General features: G+C 44.6%; 1 protein-coding gene and 1 long non-coding RNA gene across 2 annotated transcripts; one reads left to right on the forward strand and one right to left on the reverse strand.

Annotated features, from left to right (window-relative positions):
• Positions 1-621: 621 nt before the first annotated feature.
• Positions 622-10,421, reverse strand: LOC146362367 (uncharacterized). The gene is made up of 2 exons (XR_014799194.1): positions 10,173-10,421; positions 622-6,472 (listed from the first exon to the last, which is right to left on the reverse strand). It is a non-coding gene; the product is annotated as an uncharacterized LOC146362367 (long non-coding RNA).
• Positions 9,725-17,869, forward strand: nr1d2b (nuclear receptor subfamily 1, group D, member 2b). The gene is made up of 8 exons (XM_084918845.1): positions 9,725-10,118; positions 12,181-12,411; positions 13,261-13,349; positions 13,700-13,844; positions 14,526-15,229; positions 15,608-15,793; positions 15,873-16,083; positions 16,601-17,869. Exons 1-8 carry the CDS (start codon positions 10,100-10,102, stop codon positions 16,795-16,797), a joined length of 1,782 nt encoding a protein of 593 aa, XP_084774971.1. The 5' UTR covers positions 9,725-10,099; the 3' UTR covers positions 16,798-17,869.
• Positions 17,870-18,371: the final 502 nt, after the last annotated feature.

Here is an 18,371-nt window from a genome sequence, read left to right on the forward strand (position 1 = left end):
CACACCTGATATCAGTCACATGTTTACATTTGTTAAAAACACTAAGGCTCTCCCTCAGGATACATTCTGCTTTGGAAATATAATATATAGCATGTGATGATATATGATGTATGAAACGCACAAGAGGAGGGAATTCTGCAAGAGCTCAAGGCCAAATCCTAAATGTCATCTAAGAAGTTAAAACCTCGGTCCTAATTATAAGTTAAAATGTGACAGCAAAGAAAGTGTAAAAAGGCATACTACTGTTATGTTCAACAGCTGTCCCAATAAAAGAGACAATAATAATAATAAAAGAAATCCTCGGTCCTGTTCCGTTTAGTGATTCAGTCTGACATGCAAGAGACCTTTTCAGGACACAGTTTAAGATAGATGTTACCTGTAACTGGGCCAGTGTTTGTATTAAATGTATCAGTCATTTAAGAAAAAAATCCTTAATAAATTATCTCATTCATTCAAATACCAGAAAAATAAAAATAAAAGTTTCATTTGTGCCATCAGGAGTGGACTGATACATAACTAATATACAGCTTACTACAATCTGTGTGCAGCCATAAACCTCCATAAAAGCAAAGGTTCTGGATAAAAATGTATCCAGGTCAAACAAGATAGCTACAGTATAGATAAGATAAAGATTCCTTTATTGTTGCTGTACTCAGGCATTGTACAGAGGAACTTGATTTCAGCAGACTAGCATACATAAATTCATTCATTCATTCCACAGATTAAAATAGTGAATATAAAAGTATAAATACACATAAAATGCAATTCAGCAAAACCCAAAAAAACAATACAGCAGTAAGCAGCAGCCGTCATGTCTCCCGTGTGCTGCTCCTAAAAACATCTATTTTAAAGTTTCAGTGGGAGATCCAATAATAAGTTCCAATCATTCTTGCAGAGCTGAAACTAGCACAAGGTAGAGGAAAGACTCCATCTGTTGGTGAAAAGGTGAAATTAGTTTGAATTTTATGATTAAAAAATGATTAGACACAACAATGCCTCTAATATATGAATATATAAGGAAAGATATGGATATATTTACTGGTGTACTGTAAATGACCACAGGTCTTTATCAATAGGAAACTTGTGAAAATACAGTTAAACGTCCACAATTTACAGCAGGTAAAATATTGAATATGTCACCAATGTTCTAATATGTTTCTGAAGGTGTATTTGTGTTTGCTCGTGTGGTCTGACGTGCATATGAACTTGAGTGACATCCCATTCTTCATCCCTGAGGGTTAATGCGACGTCCACCCACCCTTTGCGAGGTTTAGGAGGAGGCCTGGCTCACAGCCTCTGCTCTAATTATTCCCAGTGGTGTTCTCTTAGGTTGATGTCAGGACTCCACTTCTTCCACACCAAAGTCATGGACCCACATTGCTTTGTGCACTGGTGCACAGTCATTGAACAGGAAGGAGCCATCCCCAAACCGTTCCCACAAAGCTGGGAGCGTTAAATTGTCCAAAATGTCTCTGTATACTGAAACATTAACAGTGCCTTTCACTGGAACTAAGGGACCGACCCCGTCTCCTGAAAAACAACCTCACATCAAACACGTCGAAGGTTTTCTACCTGCAAGTCAAATTTGGCAAACAAAACACTGGATTCTCTTGGTGAAAGAAAGAGTGATGAATCTAGTTTCAACTTTGAGAACTGATGTAAAAACCAGATAGAAACCAAGTAACTATGTAACAATTCATGTGAGTCAAACGTTTGAAGACATCTCTAATAGGCAAGGCAAGTTTATTTATATTCAACAGCAAGGTGATCCAAAGAGCTTTACAGAGACATTAAAAAACAGAAACAAATAAAAAGCATGATTTAAAATGGGAAAAAAAGAGTAAGTTTTAAAATGTAAGCTTAAAAGTAAAACAGTGCGGATTTGGTGCTTTATTCAAATGCAGCTGAGAACAGGTGAGTCTTCAACCTGGATTTAAATAAACTGAGTGTTTCAGCTGATCTGAGGCTTTCTGGGAGTTTGTTCCAGATATAAGGAGCATAAAAGCTGAATGCAGCTTCTCCGTGTCTGGTTCTGACTCTGGGGACTGATAAAAGACCGGATCCAGATGACCTGAGGGATCTGGAAGGTTCATACTGGGTCAGGAGGTCGCTGATGTATTTTGGTCCTAAACCATTCAGAGCTTTATAGACCAGCATCAGAACTTTAAAGTCTATCCTCTGACGGACAGGCAGCCAGTGTAAAGACCTCAGAGCTGGACTGATGTGGTCCACTTTTTTGGTCTTAGTGAGGACTCGAGCAGCAGAGTTCTGAATGAGCTGTAGTTGTCTGACTGATTTTTTAGGTAGACCTGTAAAGATGCTTTACAGTAATCAAGCCTACTAAAGATGAATGCATGGACTAGTTTTTCCAGGTCCTGTTGAGACATCAGAGCTTTTATCCTTGAAATATTCTTGAGGTGATAGTAAGCTGACTTTGATATTGTCCTAATGTGTTTATCTAAGTTTAGGTCTGCGTCCATCACTACACCCAAATTTCTCGCCTGGTTTGTGGTTTTTAGGTGTATAGATTGAAGTTCTCTGGTGACCTGTAATCGTTTTTCTTTGGCACCAAAGACTATTATTTCAGTTTGTTTTTGTTTAGCTGGAGAAAATTGTGGCACAACCAGTCATTAATTTCCTCAATGCATTTACCAAGAGCCTGTACAGGGCCTCGGTCTCCTGGTGACATTGTGATATATATTTGCGTGTCATCTGCATAGCTATGGTAGTTTATTTTGTTGTTCTTTATAATCTGTGCCAGTGGGAGCACGTAAATGTTAAACAGAGGGGGTCCCAAGATGGAACCTTGGGGAACTCCACATGTGATACTTGTCTGCTCAGATGTGAAGTTACCTATTGATACAAAGTATTTCCTGTTTTCTAAGTATGTTTTTAACCAGTTTAGTACAGTTCCTGAGAGACCTGCCCAGTTCTCCAGTTGTTTGAGTAATATGTTGTGGTCAACTGTATCAAATGCTGCACTGAGATCCAGTAAAACTAAGACTGACATTTTTCCACTGTCTGTATTCAGACATATGTCATTAAACACTTTGGTCAGAGCGGTTTCAGTGCTGTGGTTCTGTCTAAAACCTGACTGGAAGGCATCATAGCAGTTATTCTGTGTTAAGAAGTAATTGAGCTGTTGAGAAACTGCTTTTTCAATGATCTTACTTAAAAATGGGAGATTTGAGATCGGCCTGTAGTTGTTCATTTGTGTCTTGTCAAGATTGTCAATAATAAGTAATAATAATAAGTAACATTTTGACAGTTTTGTACAGTTTTGGTGGATACAACCATGTTCATGTCAAAGCTGTCATCAGAGTAAACAATGACTATTTTAAGGACTCAGATATTTCAGCATCAGGGTGTTTGAACACATTTGCTTCATAAATCCAAATGTGTCATGTTCTTACTTTCTACTGCTACTTATTACAATTGCAGCAATGTCAGACGATCACCAGTATAACCAGTAACTCCTTTAGCTACACATTAATCGAGCGGTCATCCTGTTCCCAGTCTCCTGCTAGCTCTATCATGCAGGACCCTCGCTTAAATCAAAGCGAGTATTCCCAGTAGCCAGAACAAATATGGACTTTCTGTGCTACTGCTGACCAGGGACATCGTTGGACCATAACCTGGTTCTCTGAGACTTTCCATGGTTAACTGGTGAAAGAGGCTTATGACGTAAATACAAGGCCACTTCGTCCCCATTAAAGTACTGGTATGCTGACTACTAGGTGAACAAACCTTCTAGGTCATGATGACAACACCTTAGCTAAAACATTGTTTTCCTGACCTACATAGTGAAAGAGTCACCTGAGAACAGCAGTCAGCTCTCACATTACTGCCTCTCTATTGTCTGCTTGTAAACTAGTCTGCATAGTAGTGCTAACCCCTGACCCGTCCTGCAAGTCAAAGCAAATCAAACAAACAACCACAAAAGAAAGAAAGAAATTAGAGAATGAGACGGTGCAGTGTGTGTGTGTGTGTGTGTGGGGGGTAGTCAAGTCCATCCTGATATTTGGAAATGGAGCATTTCTATGTCATGCTAGCTTAAAACGATGCAGTGTGTGTATTTGCAGAGATGTTGCACGATAAACAAAACCTCCACCCAGGCAGCTCCACCCTCCAGGCCGTATTTACTTTTAATACTTTTATTATATTTTGTACATTTGCTGTTCTGGACTTTGCAGTGCACTGAAAAGAATACATTTTGGAAGTCAGATGTAAAGGTGAGATCAAATGTGACATGAGTCCCCATATACAGGTATCATTAATATTACTAATATAAACAACAGCAGTAGAGTTTTAAAGGTGACAGTTTGACCTGTGGGCTCACAGTAGTGCTCAGATCGTTCCTTTATGCTGATATGTTGTCAACACAAACAATGGCAGTAAGAAGCAGAGCTTAACATGGCATGATTATTATCACTTCGACCTTCAGAAGTACAGGTCAAAGGTCAAATGTGACATGATACTTTAAATGTGCCTTCATAATTGCTAAGTTCTGAGGCTGTTCTCAATTTTCCAAGGGTGAGTTATTAAGATGGATGATTCCACGCTACACTTGTGCTTCAAAACTTTGTGAACTGTGGTGTTAACAGGAGAAAAGAATGACAAACATGCACACAAGTAAGATCAAACCCCCCCACTCTCTTTGGTGGAGGCAAGAATACTATTCCCCAAAGTTTGATTCTGTTCATCTGGATGTTTTCAGTGGGAGAAACGTTTCGTCGATGGTCATGAGATGAAGGAACTGACCTCACAGCCCATTGTTCCTTCAGTGGGCTGGTTTCAGTCATTGTGCAAATGTCCTGTTTAAAGGTTGGAAACCTGCAGTCAGCTGAGACTGAAGACGTCACCTGATGATGAAACGTTTCTCCCACTGAAAACATCCAGATGAACAGAATCAACCTTTGGAGATTTACTTAAATAGATGACTGAGCATCGAGACGTAAACATATTCTTCTTATAGTTATTATTATCTGTCATTGTTTTAGTTTTTGTTTTTGACTGAATCTAGTGTCAATTTACTTTCATCCTTGTTCCCCTTACCGAATTTCCCAGAGGAACCCACCCGAGGGATTAATAAAGTTCTATCTTATCTTATTTCCCAAGAAGTCCCCACAGTGGGTGGATCTATTAGATTTGGTATAAGTTTTACACAGGATGCTCTTCCTTTTGCAGTGCTTGCATTTATGTGGGGGTGAGACTGGGCTGACCTTAGCTTGTGACCCTCTGAGGCGAGGTCTTTCATGTGTACACTGTGCAGCCATAACCTAAAACATCATCAGAGTTTGAATTCAATTACATTTGATTTATATTGCACCAAATCACAACAACAGTCACGCAGGCACTTCATATGGTAAAGACTCTGCAATAATAGAGAGAAACCCCAGGAACACAGGAGCAGAATGCAGAATTTCAGCAAGAAAAAAAGACGAATACAAAAACATCCACAGGTGTTCACATGGTGCCAAAGCCCTCCAGGAGTAGACATCACAGGAAATCTACCAAAAGTTAAATTGCAATAAATAAATAAACGAATAACATAAAAATTAAAGGCGTCACAGCTGTTAGTCTTCACAAACAATACTACCCCAGCTGTCACACACGGTGGCAGAGAGGTGATGAGCTGCATAACAAAGTGTCCTCGAGTCAGATGTGAGGCCCTGCGTCTGTCATGGTTGAGTTCGGGCTGGGGCCAGGGAGCAGGCTTGGAGCAGTGCTAGCAGTTAGACCAACTTTATTGTGGAGTGGGCAGGTGTAAAGGGGCGGGGTTATGGGGAAGTCGGCCAGGCACGGAGGGAGTTGGCAGCTGGCAGTAATGTTCAATAAAGTGCAGCTAAGTGGAGAGTAAATAGGTAAGGACGGGCTAGCAGAAGCTTTGGCAGAGCGGTGGTGCCAGAGAGAAGCAGGTGTGCAGGTGAAGTGAAATGTGGTCATTTCAGAGAAATCTTGAACGAGGTTCCAGACGAGATACTGCGGATGAGCCGACAGGACAGGTGAGGGTGAAGCACGTGAAACCACGAGGAGCCGATCATCACCATGATGGTGGAGAAGAACCACACAGCCCAGCACCAGGATATCATTAAAAGATCTGAAATCATACATTTCTACACTGTGTCATATTCCTGAGTGACTGACACGTGTCTTTGCTGCAGCATACAGGTATGAGTCTGGCCTCTGTGGCAGTCAGGTGAGGAGGAAACTTTTAATTCTGTTTACAAGAAACATTGTGAAGAATCTGTTTTTCCAAAACAGCTGCCGGTTGTCAAAAATCCACAGTGTTCATTCTTAATGAGACTCTTTTCTCTCGTAGGTTTATTGCTCAGCTTTAAGGCGTGCCCCGTGCTTCTGAAAACAAGATGAAGGCGTTCACAAACCGCAGCAACGATGCACCGTAGACCATGCAGTGAGCTGCAGGCTCACAGGGAAACCACAGAAACTGCTCAGATGTTTGTGTGAACATCTTTAACCAAACAAACAGAACAGAGTTGTGATCAGAGGGACAGAAATCACCATCACACATATTTAGTATGTTTTAACTCTCGTTTTGACTCTATGCTAAGTGAGTCTGACAAAGCTGTGACTCTTCAGTCTTTGAATGTTCCAGTAAATCTACCAGCTACGTACTTCATATGCTGTAAGCAGTAGAAGTGGTTTAGAGTTGGATACAGTTGACATCTGTTTTCATACACATGTAACGGCTTGGTTCATTTATTTTTACTGAAGGATGCAGCAGATACACTAGTACACTGCTGTGTAACATCAGAGATTAGTGCGAGTGTCACACTAGCTCTTGGTAAACCTCCACCAACCCACAAAAAGCAACCCACAGCTGATAAAACCAAAAGCTTCTGTCATACGTTCTCTAAACAAATTACATGGTCACTTAATGAATTTACATGGTCCTATAGATGAACTACAACACATGACATTTTACACTGTTTCATTCAAGCAACAGACCAGTGAGAGCGCTGCTCCTATAATCTGAACTCAGATAAGAAGGATGGATGCAGAGAAGAAAGGGGGGCAGCCATGTGACCAGCTGGGGTGAGGAGAGGAGGATAAATTATAAGACAACTTTCATGTACCCTAACGCACAACCCAGTTATACAACGACGCATTTAGTCATTTATTCCATCCACGTTTTTCCGCTTATCCAATTTAGGTGTCAGGTGGGGGGTGGAGCCTATCCCAGCTGCCACCCTGGACAGGTTGACAGTCTGTCACACAGACAGACAACCATTCACACTCACATTTCGACTCACCAGTTAACCTATCCTCACTACCTGCATGTTTGACCGTGGGAGGAAGCCGGAGTGAACTCCACATGTAAAGGCCTCGGCCAGATGGACGTAGATGGTTCTTACACAGCGCTTTTAGTCTGACCACACGAAGCACTATACACGACTTGCCTCATTCACCCTTTATACAAGCACTTTTTATAAGCCTTCTCTGTGTAAGTGCTTTCTAGCTAACATTCACACATTCAGGGATGTTTGGCATACAGACTGGTGCAGCCAGGGATCAAACCACTAACCGGTGGTTCCAGTTAGCTTTACCTCCTGAGCTACAGCAAGAAGGTCCTTGGATGGGAGCCTTCTTGCTGTGAGTTAACAGTGCTAACTACCATGCCAATGGGCTAGCTACTCATTTATTTAAGTAACATCTCTATGAGAAAAAACCCTTTGTTTTCAGTATCCTGTGGGACAACTTTGTGAAGTAATAACTAAACAGTTCTTGTAGCTGTTGTTCAGTCCTCGATGGCTTGAGCTCATTCGGACGAACTTCAGCCGTAAGATGTTGGTGGGTTTCCTCACATGTTCTCCATTTTACTGGATAAAGATCATGACTCTTAAAGTCAAAGTTTCTACTTTTTTCTCTTTGACATTTCTTTGTTAGGTTGCTGTTTTGCTGAAGACTTAGTTTAGTGAAAGACGTTCTGAGATTTGCCTTTTGAAGCTAATGGGACCAGTTTCCTAATATGATCCCATTAAGTTTTTATCTTACAATATGAAGAGTTGTCCACACAGCATTGTTCCAGTAGCCTTCTAGTTTGTTACATAATCATTAAAAATTACAGAGTGGTTGCTTTATCCTTCAGCTCCTTACAAGCTTCGTCCTCCCAGACTACAGACTAATCTTTGTTGGTTGGCCAGCCGGGGAAGGTAAACATGGTCATCACGCCCATCATTTGTACAAAATCTAAATGCTTTAGTGACGGTTCTGTATCATTCTCAGCCTGATAAAGATCACCAACAGAGGTGCCCACTCAAACCAGATTGTTATCCAATCGCAGAACACGAGTGGGAGCTCCTCAACTGTTAGATGGGCTGGTTTACAGTTAGAGCCATGCCTGGATATCAGCCAGGGCGTCTTATACAGTAATTCTTAAACATGACTTCATTCTGAGCACTTAATGCTTGAGTGTCAAAATGGGGATTTTTCAAAACCCTGTACAGACTAAATTTTCCTGTTATTACTGTTCTCATTTATAAAGTTGTGTTTCATCAATATGAACATTATACCTAACAGGTAAATTTTGGGACAGTATGTCCTGGTTTCTTAACATAAAACTCATTGCTGCAGCCAGAGGCAGCACAAATATGGTCCTCTTAGACCAGGGGTAGGCAACTCCAGGCCTCGAGGGCCGGTGTCCCTGCAGGTTTTAGATGTGTCCTCGAACCAACACAGCTGATTTAAATGGCTAAATTAGCTCCTCAACATGTCCTGCAGTTCTCCAGAGGCCTGGTAACGAACTAATCATGTGATTCAGGTGTGTTGACCCAAGGTGAGATCTAAAACCTGCAGGACACCGGCCCTCGAGGCCTAGAGTTGCCCACCCCTGTCTTAGACTAGTTTTTAGTTTTAGTCCCCTTGTTTTCCAGTGAGTTGTCGGTTCTGTCACTAGTTTGCTAACGTAAACTAATGTAAGTCTAAGAGCCGTAACAAACCTACTGACCCTGTGATGCCACGTTCTGGCAAAATGGTGCTAAACGTTAACTTTCAGCTCTTATTTCTTAAATCCAGCTTCCCAGAAACTGTTGCATCTACGTCAGCTTTTAGAGCAGGGCTCCATGGTGTAAATCAGCCTTTGTAGTGTTTCACGACTGCTTTAAAGTACCTGTGTTTTCACTTTTCAGACCCAGAAGATATTACATCTTTTATACTAACGGTATCAAACTCTTTGTAGCGTGAGTGGACCGGAGCACAAAAAGCTTTGCTCAAACGAACCGTCCGTTTACAAAACAGATTTAAAAAAAAAAAAGTCCATTTCTCTAGATTCAAACTTATTACAAAATCTACAAAAGTGCAGAAGTTGACTTTGGAAAGAAAAAAGATATTATGTTGCAGCTGAACTATATGTGAAACATTTTAAATAGTAATAGTAATGCTGGTGTCCCTGCACGACTGTGTTCAATCTAATCAAAGTGGACTTTTCTGCAGTTTTCAGACTTGCAGTGGGCCACAGTGGAACCTGTAGCAGGAACGTCACATACTGTCACATAGATAAATATAAGGTGTCCTGAAACTTTTGGACTTCAATGAAATGTTTCAGCATATGATAAACGCTATCAGGAGGAGATGTGTGTCGCAACCCGCTCGCCTTTTCTGACATTGCCGAGTATCTTTGCTCCGTTTCACTGGTGAAAGTATGTCAGTGGGTTACATTGACACAAGTGCAAAGCTGCAGGGAGGGGAGGGAGGAGTCAGTGAACTGGGTCACATGGTTTTCACACTGATCGCTACTCGAAACAGAGCAGAAAGCCGTCGCGCACACGCCTGGACTGGAGCTCCAGGAACGAGTGAACGCTGCACATTTGATCGTCGTTGAAGCCGCTCTCTGAGACGCTGTCGCCTCGGCCGATTTTCTGGTTGTTTTAGGGGGAAAGTACATCTCCACCGGGCTGCTTGTAAAGCCGACCGTAGCGTGTAGGGTCTGAACTAGGCTTCTGTCTTTGGTTCAAACTTAAAGACGGTTAGTTTCTCTTACTGGGACCAATCAGCGACTTTTCAGTTGCTGAACACTAAAACTGAGAAAACGGCTTTGGCGCCGAGGTAGCAGAGGAGGAAACCCCCAGACTCACAGGACATGGAGTCCACCAAAGCTGGTAAGTACGCCTGACAGCATCTGCAGCCGGTGACGGGGGGCGTACTGTACTTACCTCCTGCCTTTGGCTTCAGTCGAACCGGAAAAGTAACACGACCGGTCACATTCTGACTGTATTTCTTGACTATTGTGAACTTTCTGTCGAACCCACTTGTTACTGTTAAAGTGGGTTAGGACCACCGTGGGCGGTTGTTGTTACACCAGTGTTTGGCTTCCGTGGCACTGCAGTCATCTCGGCTCACATGGACCCGCCAGCCTAGCCATGTGCACTTGTGTTTACGCTCCCCGTGCGTCTCAGCTCATTGGCCGCGCGGTGCAGTGACGTAGGCGTTGCATAATTTCTCCCAGCTCGACGTGTGCAGTCTCGCCGTGGATACACGTGAGGCCTCTAATGGCAACGCGAGCTGACCTAGTTTTCCCGGGAAAAGCGCATGCGTGCTCCAGGTGGGGGTGCGTTTAAACCCCAACACGGGACGGGGAAGGCTTTTTGTGTAAGAAACGTACGTTAGTAACATCATTAACAATAAACGTCGCGTCATGACCCGCTGTATTCAGTTTCTATGTTACCATTGATTAAAAACAACAACATTGAATATAAAAAACTAAAAAACCGGAAGTCCACAGTTGTCTTCGTTTGCTCAACTCTCGAGCTCATCGTCTGTCCTGCTGACAGCACTCGAACTAAGATATTTCCCGAGGGCCGTAAACGCAGCCTCAGTTGTTTCCAGCTTGTATAAAATGATCTAATTACGCACAGTTAGATAAACATTAGAGCTGGAGACGGTCACTGTGTTACTACTGTGTTAGTTACAGGTTTGACTTATATTTTCCTGTTTCAGTCATGATGCTGGATACACAGTAACCTGACAATCCCATGAACTAAACCTCATTTTTGAAGCATTCAAAGAGGCTGCGTGAGCTCTGAGTCATCACTGGCAGCACTTTTTCACCTCATACATTTCCTTTGCTGTGTATTTGCTTTCTTTTAAAATGAAAACTGTATAAATGAAGGCATGTATTCGATCTGTTTTTACGGCTGTGAATGACTGAACTACATACACACCCCTGCCAGGCTGACATTATGTAATCGCTGTTACCTAATCATAAAGAATGGGAGAGGAAGAAATCAGGTCAGCCTGTGCTGAGGGTGGAGCTCCCTGGTGCAGCAGCCTGTCTCTGCGGCGTTTACTGGCCCAAGAAATGTTTGTCGTATTCTCGTCTGCCCTCTTTACCTTAAGCTGGTTGGTTTTCACACAGGGAAGGTGTCTGTAGCTGGGGGGGGGGGGGGGGGGATAAGTCAGGGAGAAAAGCGCCACCTACAGAAACCATGGTGACATTACAGCATTCAAACAGGGCTCAGGTTATACCGATGAAATAAACGGTGTAACTGACAACGAGCAGAAGAAGACACGCACATCTGGTAGCTTCTTGTGATTGCAGTAGAGTGTGACGATGAAGTGAGTTTCCTTTTTGTCCTAATGCAGAAAAAATCAGTAAAGTTTGATAAAGTGCACATTAAAAACAAATCAGAAATGTGTTATCAGGCACGAGATGGACTCATTTTATTACAGTGAGGTCACCCATTACTGAGGTGTCTCTGTCAGGCCCTCAGCTGAGCGTTTCTCTCCGTTGCCGTCTTGCTGTTCTGAGACTGCATATGAGGAGCACGAGGTGGGTCCTGAACCACACACTCATCCTCTGATGGTTGTGATTGAGGAGTGGTTAGCCACTGAGCAGCTCCTGGGTGAGCGTCCTTATTGACTCTAATAAAGACCATAATTGACTGAATGGATTCATATGACCTGAAAGTAAAGTGAGGAAAGCGTTTACAGAGGTCACAGGGACACGAGGGCTGTTCTTCTGGTCGCAGACCATTAGACCAATACAGGTTTAAGGTATCGGCTTCACTTTTCAGGAGCTACGTTCATCTTTGATACTGTCTATTTTCCTCATAAAATACATGAGAAGTTTTCAGTGCAAGCTCACACAATAGGCTTTGCTTCGTTGTTACAGTCCCTGTTCTCACAGTCCGTTTCCTCCCCTCTCTGCTGATCGCTCACCAGGAGGCGTAATAGCCTACATCAGCTCGTCCAGCTCTGCCTCCAGCCCAGAGTCGTGTCACAGCGACTCCTCCAATGGCAGCTACCAGTCGTCCTCCCCACCCCGCGGGTCCCCGCCTAGCCACGGACAGCTGAGGCAGCCGCTCGACCCCACGATGGCCGTAGGAGGCCAAAGCCTGCCACGGACTCAGAAAGGTGGACGCTCGTCGTCCACAGCAAAGACTGGCATCACAAGTAAGTTGGACACTCTCATATGTGTCTTCAGATGCTGCCTGTGTTAATTCTAGGAATCAGTGCAACATGTCAGGCCAGTGAGAGAAGGCGTCAAAGACCATTATACGACTTAAACATCTCTGTCAGTGCTTTTCAAGGACATTATTGGAATCTGCCCAAAACAAATGTTGACATTTTAACTTCCAGGTAGCTTGTTTCAGCCGCCGTCGCTGCACCAAGAACATCTCATAACTAATGTTCTCTCCCTGAAGACGGTTGAAATGAAACCAGAGGCTGTGTAGGAGAAACCCAAGACGGAGCCAGCACGAGCTTCCTGTAGACAGCTAATGACTTTTACATGCGACGTGTTTGTGTCTATAAATAAATTCTCAACATAAACCTTCACAGAGCAGTTTATCAGAAACACCAGTGTGATGTTGAGGCTGTAGTGAAGGGCAGGGCGGATGTGAACTGTACCACATCAGGGCTCGCAAAATCGCTAGCCCGACGTCCCGGAGCTAGCTAGCTATCTCAGTCCCGCCCATCAGGCTATATGATAACCCGATGGGCGGGGCTGAGATAGATTTTGGTCGCCCGACCGGAGATATCGCTAGCTCCGGGACGTCGGGCTAGCGATTTTGCGAGCCCTGCACATAATATAGCACAGCAGGTTATTTGAGCGTGGTTTAGTTTCCTCTTCTTCTCCTCCTATACCAGGACTGACGCAGAGGGTTTGGGGTTTTTTGTGAGTGGCGACACCTACTGTTCAGGAGGAGCACCGGCGTAATGACTCGGTGACCTCGTTGGGAATAATCGGTGGGTTTTTTTTTTTTCAGATGAACTGTAAGAATTTGTTTTTGTATTTCTCAGAAATCAACGGCCTGGTGCTGCTCTGTAAAGTGTGCGGGGACGTGGCCTCTGGATTTCACTATGGCGTCCATGCCTGTGAGGGCTGCAAGGTGAGGCTGCCTCTTTTGATACGACGCAGTATGAACTCGCAGGCAGCACAGGATGACTCTCTGTGCGACACAGACACGAGCGTTGCGGTGTCTTTGGTTGAAGTGGGTCACTTTAGCCATCTGCACAGCTCAGACTGAAACTAGTTCACTCTGCCTTTATTTATATCTGTTACCCATCATGCTTCATGGTGCTGTGTGGCCCAGTTAGCTGGAGAACAGTGTGCTACATACCACAGCGCTCCTTAGAGGGCGAACACGCACATAATTCAGACAGTTATAAGTCAAACTGTAGAAACTGTTAATTTATCCAAGAAAGAGGACAAAAGTAAGCTGTCTGTGAACACACTCAGGGCTTCTTCAGGAGGAGCATCCAGCAGAACATCCAGTACAAGAAGTGCCTGAAGAACGAGAGCTGCCCCATCATGAGGATCAACAGGAACCGCTGCCAGCAGTGCCGCTTCAAGAAATGCCTGCTGGTGGGCATGTCCAGAGACTGTGAGTACCCGCGCTCGTTCACTGACTCGCGCTGTGTTCGGTGAACAGATTAGCGAGGCTAGTTTCACAGAGTAACGCTCAGCACGGCATTTTCTAACACGTAAAACAGGTTACGGTCAATTTCAAAGCTATAAAAGCTAATAAGTGTCATTTTCTAGTCAGACGGTTGGTGGTTAGATTCCCCCGTCTGCTTGCCAAAGTTTCCTCAGGCAGAGTTCTGCTCGTTTGAGTGTTAGCAGAGAAACAACGTACCTGTGTGAATGCGTGTGAATGGAAAATGAGGCATTCTGCAGGAGAGCGCTACATGAAAACCAAAGTGTTCAAAAATACAACATTAAGAAACACTTTTAATAAAGAAATCCACACGAAGCTCAAACTTTTAATTGAGCGTTTTATGTTATTTTTGTTTTAATAAGATGCCGTTCATTAGTCCTTTTGGCTCAGTAATGACAGAGATGGAAATAGTCCAGCATCACTGACTGTGGAAGGACGGTGGAGTTTAATAACGACATAGTTATGGTGGAGTAATTCTCAGTATGACTGGATTTATTTTGAAGGCAGTAATCATGAGGTGTGAAGCTAACGGTTGGAGAAGAGTAAGATGTCCTCCTTTTAAATTCCTGTTTAACGAATGTCTTAGACTTGGGCAATAATCAAGGAGATTCTCTTCTCGCTCTTCAGCTGTACGCTTCGGCCGGATCCCGAAGCGAGAGAAACAGCGCATGCTGCTGGAGATGCAGAGCGCCATGAACAACATGATGAACAACAGCCAGCTGCAAAGCCAGCTGTACAGCAGCCAGAGCCTGCCCATTGTTAAACCGCTGCCAGCCAGCGCCACCGAGCCTACCTCAGACGATGCCGTCCCCGCCGCCTCCTGCTCTCCTTCCTCCTCACCTCACTCCAGCCAATCGGACTCCAGCTTAGACCCAGAACCCGCCGCGTCGATGGACATCAGCCCCAGCTCGGCCTCGCCCAGCGCATCGGACAGCAGCGAGGAGGAGGTGATCGGCTCGGTGACCAGGGCCCACCAGGAAACCTTCATGTACAACCAGGAGCAGAGCAGCCTGCCATCCCAGGCCTCGCAGCCCGCGAACACCCTCGGCTGTGGCCTCGCCAAAAACCCCACCGACAACCAGACGCAGGAGCGGCAGGACACCTGGGACCACCGCAAGAGCCCGGTCACGGTGGCCCGGCACTCCACCTTGAGCCTTGACCCCCAGGGTCAGAAGGAGGTCAACCAGTGCCCCTTCGGGCTGTCCAGGACGGCTGCCACCAGCCACTTTCCAGCATATACACATGGAGCTTTCAGGGCACCGTCCACAGAAGGCTCCACCAATGGATCGTGCAGCATCGCCCTGTGGAGAGGAGGCAACAGGATGCATCTGGTAAGCTGAACAGAGGGCAGTGGATGGTAACAGTTTAGGCAAGCCATTAAAAATCAATGTAAAGGTGTAAAAGCTGACTTTGTAAAATAAAAAGCCTTTTAAATGAAAGTGTCTGTTTGTTGTTTGGATAGATGCTCCTGCCTCTGTATGCATGAATAGATGTGAATAGAACAGCTGCTTTTAGGGCAAAAACAAACTCACTAGAAGTCTCACCAAAAACTACGCTTCTGTTTTAGAGCGCAATGAAAATCACTCCATTTGTCCCAACAGCAGCATGAAGCCATCGTGTCTGTGATTAGTTAGTGAAGTTAGTGAAAAGGAGGTTTCAGAGGTGTGGATGCACTCGTGTCCAAACTGAAGGCCCGCTCTGATCCGCAGGTTTGTCCGATGAACACTTCGCCTCACGTGGACCCTCAGAAGTCCGGCCACGAGGTGTGGGAGGAATTCTCCCACAGCTTCACCCCAGCGGTCAGGGAGGTGGTCGAGTTTGCCAAGAAGATCCCAGGCTTCAGAGAGCTTTCCCAGCATGACCAGGTCAGCCTTTTGAAGGCTGGCACTTTTGAGGTAATTCATTGAATTTTCTTCCGTATTGTAGTCTTGTTTAGTCTGTCTGTAGTAATCTGGGGCACTCTGTGGCCTGCAGGTGTTGGTGGTTCGGTTTGCCTCGCTGTTTGACGTGAAGGACCGCACTGTCACCTTTCTTGGAGGGAAGAGGTACAGCGTGGACAGTCTGAGGGCCCTGGGGGCCGGGGACCTGCTCAACTCCATGTTTGACTTCAGTGAGAAGCTCATGAACCTGGGTCTCAGTGAGGAGGAGATGAGCCTGTTTACTGCTGTGGTTCTGGTCTCTGCAGGTGGGTTATCAGACGATCCATCCACTGATAACGATGCATAAACCACCGTCAGTGTTTGTATCCAAAATGATGAAAACGGGTAGAAAAATTGGCTCATTAACTTTGTTTTTCCTGCCTGAGCTTTGACTGCACTGTAATGGTACAGATTGGCGAGTTGGCGCCACCTGCTGTTTATCTGATGAACACTCACAGCAGGACTGAGCTCAGCTGTTTCAGTGTAAACACATTTAAACTAAGTCAGGCTTTAAAATATTCCTCTGCTGTGACCTGAGCACACGTGAGGCAAACGATTTCAGTTTGTGCAAAATTGTATTTATTTCTAAAGTATCACAGACTTTGGTCAATCATATGCTGTAGAGTGACAGTCCATCATGTCATTATCACAAACACGTTAACCTGACACGAGACTGCGACTAACCACACGGCTCCACGCGGAGCACACGGCCGTTTTTCTTGTTTGTTTGTCAACGTATCGCTAACTGAGGCCTCTCCTCCCCACTACCTCTTCCTCTCCCAGATCGATCTGGCATCGAGAACGTGAACTCCGTGGAGGCCCTGCAGGAGACGCTTATCCGCGCCCTGCGGAGCCTCATCACCAAGAACCACCCCAACGAGGCCTCCATCTTCACCAAACTGCTGCTCAAGCTGCCCGACCTGCGTTCCCTCAACAACATGCACTCTGAGCAGCTGCTCGCCTTCAAGGTCCATTCCTGAACTTTCCTAAAGTACTTGACGCCGTCCGCCCCCACTTCACCTGAAAACATTGCACCTGAGACAAAAGCAGCCCTAAAGGCCGCCTGGAGCACCAGCTCCACCCGACCACACCTGCACGGGCCTTTGGGTTTAGCTCTTTGTCTAAAAAATCAAGTGGAAGTTGTACTGTAGGGCGTGACGGCCTGTGTGACGGTAATGCAGACGCACAGACACTCTGACTGGTGTACATGTCTCTCGTGTTTGTGTGTAGCAGCTGTACAAAGATTAGAAGCACTTTCCTGTATAGTGTCGATGGTATTTTTGCATTCATAGTGCAATATGTGACTGCTTCTGGGTCTGAGTCTAAACGTTTCCCTGCGGTGATGTACGTTAAATTGAACTGGTGCTGCTCTCGCGGGATGAAAAACACGCTGGAGGTAAAGTTCTCTTTAAAAGCAGCTGAAACTGAGGAGTCTGTGCAGGAAAGCTGTCTTCAGTTGGAGCAGCAGGGAAATCTGACCGTGGCGTCTTTGGACAGATTTGGGAAGCAGACGCTTGATTTCATCCACGTGTGTTCGTGCCATGATTTGTGTTTGTTTTCTGTTCTAAATTATTTGGGCATTGTGACAAATCGAACGTGTCAGAGTCGCTCTCTCTACTGAGATCAGTATAAATGAAGACTGAAGCCATGAAATGAAATTGTGGACTTTGTCTTCTTTCTCTCGTGACATCTCCAAGAGTCTGGACAGAAATGTCACCTCGTAGTCACCAGCAGCATCTGCACGCTTCATTACACGTCTCTACGTTTTTACAGAGACTCTGTTCTGTAGCTGATGCAGGTCCATGTATGACGATTTCACATAAGTCTGATTGTAAAAGTGTTTGTAATGTAAAGACATGAGCAGAGCTGCTGGTGAAACACTATCAGCCTTTTATTCTCCACGACTTCTGTTATTGCAGTGACATGTTCTGAAAGGATGCAGTATGCATAGATTTCTATAGAAATATATTATCATATAAACATAACTGTGTGTGTGTGTATGTATGTATATGTGTATATATATGAATGAATGAATAAATTTTCTAAATGCTGTGTACAAGCTGTGGTTATTTAACACGTGTCGTTCCCGATAATCATGACGACTGCATCTTACCTATTTGTAGGAAAATGTTCTCTTCAGCAGTTAAGAGGCTTTTGCCTCCTCGTCTCCATCCTCTGACCTGTGACCTTTGACCTGCGTCTTCATTTTTCAAAATGCATCATGAGGAGGACGGGGGAGGCTAACGAGGAGCTGTTACTGAGCATGATTCAGATAATCAAACTTTCTGCTTGTTACCGTTTCTCCGTGTGATTAAAAAAAAATCATGTTTTTAATTTAGAGGTGTAAATATAAAAAAATATGCACACTTTTATCGGAGACCACGTGCAGCTTTAGTGCAGTTTGAGTAAAACTGTGTGATCTCTGAAGCCGGCGACACAAGTCAGTTTGAATTTTAATCGTCTCGCATACACGTGCATATTCTCTTCTACTTATCCTTATCAGGGTCGTTGGGGGGCTGGAACCTGTCCCAGAGTGAGAGGCGGGGGCACACCC

Source organism: Perissodus microlepis, chromosome 22, assembly GCF_051167445.1.
Source record: "Perissodus microlepis isolate ML-2025 ecotype Zambia chromosome 22, ASM5116744v1, whole genome shotgun sequence".
Lineage (NCBI taxonomy): Eukaryota > Metazoa > Chordata > Actinopteri > Cichliformes > Cichlidae > Perissodus > Perissodus microlepis.

Excerpts from the sequence above, each read along its gene's own strand:
- nr1d2b (XM_084918845.1), top strand. Across the intron at positions 15,794-15,872 it reads TGAAGGCTGGCACTTTTGAG|GTGTTGGTGGTTCGGTTTGC; the intron begins GTAATTCATTGA and ends TGTGGCCTGCAG. Across the intron at positions 16,084-16,600 it reads TGTGGTTCTGGTCTCTGCAG|ATCGATCTGGCATCGAGAAC; the intron begins GTGGGTTATCAG and ends TTCCTCTCCCAG.